At 37.9% G+C, this 5,458-nt stretch overlaps 1 protein-coding gene across 1 annotated transcript; it reads right to left on the bottom strand.

Moving 5' to 3' along the window:
* Positions 1 to 788: 788 nt before the first annotated feature.
* Positions 789 to 4,803, bottom strand: LOC107573531 (small ubiquitin-related modifier 3-like). The gene is made up of 4 exons (XM_016259959.1): positions 4,711 to 4,803; positions 3,790 to 3,918; positions 1,366 to 1,437; positions 789 to 1,281 (listed from the first exon to the last, which is right to left on the bottom strand). The coding sequence occupies exons 1-4, from the start codon at positions 4,792 to 4,794 to the stop codon at positions 1,219 to 1,221; spliced, it is 348 nt and encodes a 115-aa protein (XP_016115445.1). The 5' UTR covers positions 4,795 to 4,803; the 3' UTR covers positions 789 to 1,218.
* Between the last annotated feature and the right edge of the window lie 655 nt (positions 4,804 to 5,458).

The following is a 5,458-nucleotide window of genomic DNA, read 5'->3' as shown; positions in this document are numbered from 1 at the left end:
TGAATTAGCTACGTAAATTGCGTGTCCAGATACGCAGTGGAATATTCTAGTCTATTTTCTCAGGGTTGGCTCCAGTTTATTGCATAAATGCAAAAAAAAAAAAAACACTAATAGGCCATATGCCTAACAATAAACATTCAATAACGTGTCCACCAAAGCTGAAAAACTGTCAGGCGCTCTTCTTAAAACGGCCAGCAGGTGGTGCTGGAGAACGCTTTGGTGGCACAGCGTTTTTCTAGTCGAGACGCTTTGGTTGCTATGATTTGAAATATTCACGGTAGAAACGTATGACTAGTTTCTCATTTTTGAAGAACACTGAATATTAAACTGCAGTAACCAGCAATATTAACTTCTCTATTGTTGTTCAGTTGTTGTACAAGTAGGATGATTGGTCGGTGTAGCATTTGTCCCGCCCCTCCTCCATTGACTGGACGACTGGGTAAAAAGTGACGGTGACAAGCGCTGCGTTTTACCCAAAACTATAGTTGATCAACTCTCAGCTAAAAGAAAAAAAAAACTGATCAAACGAACTACTGAAATATTATAATGGCAGTGCATGAAATTCAGCATCATCAGTTTGCCATAATGAACACGTTTTACGCACCATTTACATGTGGTAGGGAGCAGGTGTACATTTCTTTCCTACCAACTAACATTTTGAAAATACGAACATTTTCATGAATTCGAAAGTTTACGTCCGAACGATTTACACAAATTCGTTCTGCAAGCGTTTCATGAATGAGGCCCATTGATAAATTTAAAAGCAACAAAAGATCCACCTCAAACGGTTTTGTAAAATGGTTTTATTCCAACACAAAATCTTATCAACATTTAATTTCACAACACAAGTTACTGAATAAAATTGGCCTGAGTTCAAAAGAGAAATACATCAACATATATAAAATATATATAAAAAGTCCAATGGCTCAGAGCAAACAAAACAGTACTTTAGCACTGACACGGACCAAAATTCTATATACCAAACCAAAAAAAAAAGATCTGATCACTGATCAAAAGCATTTTAGTCTTAAACACTCTTAGGTTCACATCTGATGAAATACATCAATATGTTTACAACATCATTCATCTGACTTGCGAGAGCTGATGGGCATTTTAGGCAAGCTTCTGGCAATGAGGGGGGAGGTCAGCCTAATCTTATAAAGAGAAAAAGAACAGGAAACAGGGAGGACTGTGATGATGGAGGGCAGAGGTAGTCATTTACATCAGGCCCCCTGTCTGTTGCTGAAATACATCAATTGTATCCTCATCCTCCATTTCCAACTGGAAATAAAAAAAATAAATCAGACTTTATAGCACACTTAAAGGATGGTGACATTCAGAACTGGACATATCAGTGAACTATACCTGAGCTGGAGTGTCAGTCTCATTAATTGGCTGCCCATCAAACCGGAACCGAATCTGCCGCATTGTTAGCCCCTGTTCAAAACAGAGAAAATGTGAACCTGAGCTTTAAGTGAAGTGTAAACTATAGCATTACCTCCAGCATGTCTTCCAAAATGCAGTCAGTGACCCCTCAACAATTCATGTATTATATAGAATGTCTGGCTTTGGAATGACAGGGCCCAATTTAACTTTAAAAACGTCTTTAAAACATAGGGATGTCCAACCTAGCTCCTGAAAAGATAGGAAATTGATAAAAGATTGGAGATTGACAAAAGATTGGATCTAAGAAGATCCAAATTATGATGCAGGAATGTTCAACTTTCCCGGATTAAGTTTGGAGCGGTGAGGTACGAGGATGTGTGCACATACGTTACACACATAAGGAAAGAGAGAGCGAGTGTGTCACACACGGTCTCTCCGTACAACAGTTTGTTTTTTTTAAATGTCGTGATTTTGAACAGATGTAAACAATGGCAGGAGGCTTAAAAGTATAGACGTGATACCAGCTAAATTTAATTATTGTACTAAAATCGCAGACAAGTACAGTACATACTTTAGACTGCTATTCCTCACTCTGTGAAGTAACGTGAGGGAGGAAACTAGTTGACGTTAGCTAGTTAATTAGCCATGATATGAGCTCGGTAGCAAGCCAAATAGTATTTCAATACTGAAACAAACGGCGGGTGGGTCTCTGTCTTGATCGGGGGTGAAAGAGGGAGAAATGAAGATGACATATATAGTTTATGTTCGACCTGGAAGTATTTATTTAGCGATCGGAGCTAAAACGTCATCTGTATGGAACACCGTTGTGTACGGAACATGGTTAGTCTACGTAACCCGAAAAATACACATACGACAGACTTCGTCTTTTCCGACGGGGGAAAAAGTTCCAGGGATTCACCTCCTTCGTCCATCCCACACACAGGTGACTCTCACTGACTGCTCGCACCAACCGGAGGGAGGGGGGAGGGGGTCGTGTGACTCGTTATGCTCTTTGCTGCACACAACTGAGGGAGTCCTGCACTTTCCGTCTTTGACGACACGTAAAAAAACTGCGCATACCGCAGGAACGGTATTACAGGAAATTTTAGTGGTTTTGAAACCGTGACTTTTCCAAACCGCGGTATACCCTGAAACCGGTTATCGTCCCATTCCTAATTGAAACTGAAATCTGCAGGACGGGAGCTGTCAAGGAGCAGGGTTGGAGATCCCCATCTTGAAAACAACAAACTCTCAAACTTGGACAGATATTGAATGCCTCTGAATTTACATTTATACCAAATTGTACATTATACCTTTTCTTTCTCTGTACTTATAACTGATGACCTTCAACATTTTACCACAACGGATGAAGACAACTTCCTGTTCTAAGCTCAAGAACATGTTTTCACTTATACACTTCCTGCTTTCTTGCAACCTACCAACCTTTTCTCATATTCATACACATATATATATATACAGATAGATAGATAGTGATGCTATCAGTTTGTAATGGTGTAGAGGTTTATAGAAACCTCATCTCAGCTCAGGATGGACGTAGCTTCTTAAAACAAATATTTTGCACATTCTTATCCCTTACACTTAAAAGTCCTTATGAATGATCAAGTCTGTTAATTGGAAGTAAATAGAGTTTGAAATTCCACTGGTTGAAAGAGCTAGGTCCAGCTGAAATCTGGTGAAAATCTAACATTGTTAATGCACTTTGAAAAATGAACAGTAACACAAAGCGGACTTTCCAGAGATGTGTATTAGCCCTAAGCTCTGGGACTTAAGACTAAGGAACAAGACGTGTACCTCATGTGCTACAGAGATCAGATTTTGTTCAAAGGATCTAGGACCACTCTGAGATTTTGAGGTTTCTGCAAACATCTATAAAACCAAAATATCTTGTGCAATGAAGCCCTACCGAGAGTCATGAGAAAGGGCCTTATCTTTTGTATGAGTCTCATAAATCAGAATTAACTATAACCAAAGCTCAATCATAAAAATTCCGATTAGTTTTAGCATGTTAAAGGATTTGAGTGTTTATGCATTTGGTGCACTTGGCAGTCTAGATCTACTACACATGCTGAGCATGTTAGTCATGCCTCTGCATGACTAACAGGTAGAGGGTTTCAGAGGAACTCTGATAACGCAATACTAGACTAACTTACGCTAAATAATGAAAAAGAGTGTTTAAATGTTGAGCAAGCAAGCTCATTTGCTGCAGATACATATAGCTGACATTTTTATCCAAATTATGACCAATTATTTCCAGACATTCATGTTATCTTTACCAATCTCTTATTGGCGAGTATGGCAAGATAATCCTGTGCACCTAAACAAAGGATTATTTTTTGTTAGGGAAGGTAAATTATGCAGTTGCATGTGCCTAAAAACCCTTACCTGTCTCTCACAATATGCTTTCATCAGTTTGCTGAGGGGTGTGTGCCTCTTGATTTTGAACTGAACCACTGAGCCATCCTGCCCGGCTACTTTCAGATTTATGTGGTCATTCTCTGTTTTCACACCCTCCTGAAACGAAAGGTGAAATAAAGTTACCATCAATAATTCTTGTGCAATGGAAAAATCATACACAAAAAAACAAACAACAGTAGCATCTTAGTGATAGGAATCAAAAAAGGTACCAAAACAACCATAAACATATTTTGTGTTTTTATAAAGCGAACAAGATTCCAAAAAAGTGCAGTTTGCTGCTGCACCCATCTAATATAACGTTGTCCCCTGAAGTCTAAGCCATTTAACAATTAATAATGCATTGAACAATAGAACAGAAAAAAACCATACAGTTCCATGCGATAGTGACACCACAACATTGATAAAGTAGGCATTTCTAATTAAGTGTTTACAGCACACAATACAGTAACTTTAGCAGTTTGCCTGTCAGTAAAGCAAACCGCTGAGATTCCCAGTATACTACAAAAAAGCACGAGTACACAGCTTTTCTTTTTCAAATATTAAAGTCTTTCAAAATGTTTGATGCAACAGTTAAAGTCGAGATGAAGAAAGTGGAGTTTATCTGAATACACCTTATCATACACACTTTAAAAACACTAAATAAGTCCGTTATAAATCAACGCAGAAGTTCAAATCAACGTACTGAAACAGCATTGATTGTGTTCGCGAGAGAAGAGCGCTTTCTTGCCTGCGAGCCACATTAGCGTGTTAGCTTTATGAAAGACCATCAACATTTCACTGAATTACGCGAGAGGGAAAAAGGTTCTTTACAAATGGTACCCATTCATCATGTACCAAGATAATTATTGTGCTTATTAGAACATTTATAAAAGACCCCTACACACGCACCTTTGGCTTCTCGTCTGCCATGACTGCCTCCGCCTCTGCCTCAGACACATGAGACGCGCGTAAAGCCGCCGGACATGACGACATTTAAAAACGTCAATTTCCGGAGTCGCATTACTGCCCCCCCTCTTTTTTTTTATTGAACATATGTAAAGGTAAATACACATATTTACAGCTCAAAACAGATTATAACCAGTGTTGGGGAAAGTTACTTTTAAAAGTAATGCATTACAATGTTGCGTTACTCCATAAAAAAGTAACAAATTACGTTACTTCGTTACTTTTTATGGAAAGTAATGCGTTACGTTACTTTTTAAATCTGGACAGGGCTTGCTTGTTTGTTTATAAAATAAAAAAGTTATATTTTTGGCAAATATAAAAGCCTTTCACAGCAACGTGAAATGAATAAGCCTCAGGCTGAAGGGAAAGTAAATTTACGTCCATATAGTAGAATGCAGAAGAAGACATTTCAACACACTTCAGCAATAAAAAAGACACACAAATGTTTGTCTAGAGTAATTTCTGCTTATTAGTATGGTTGAACTGAATCATCGAAGGTCAGAAGTACAAAACATTGGTTAATAGAATGGGATCAAATACATAAAGGATATTTGTGTTGTTTAACATTGAATTATTGCAGGTTTGCGTCATATTCTGAGCTGCATTATTTTTTATTCATTTTGAGGAATACTGAATCTGTGTTTTTTTTTTTGAGTGAGATGAATTAATGCATATTCATATTTATTTTAGA

This window comes from Sinocyclocheilus grahami, unplaced genomic scaffold (assembly GCF_001515645.1).
Source record: "Sinocyclocheilus grahami isolate Dianchi unplaced genomic scaffold, SAMN03320097.WGS_v1.1 scaffold1969.1, whole genome shotgun sequence".
NCBI lineage: Eukaryota > Metazoa > Chordata > Actinopteri > Cypriniformes > Cyprinidae > Sinocyclocheilus > Sinocyclocheilus grahami.
The sequence above is the reverse complement of the archived record's forward strand: the minus strand, read 5'-3'. Positions and strand labels throughout refer to the sequence as shown.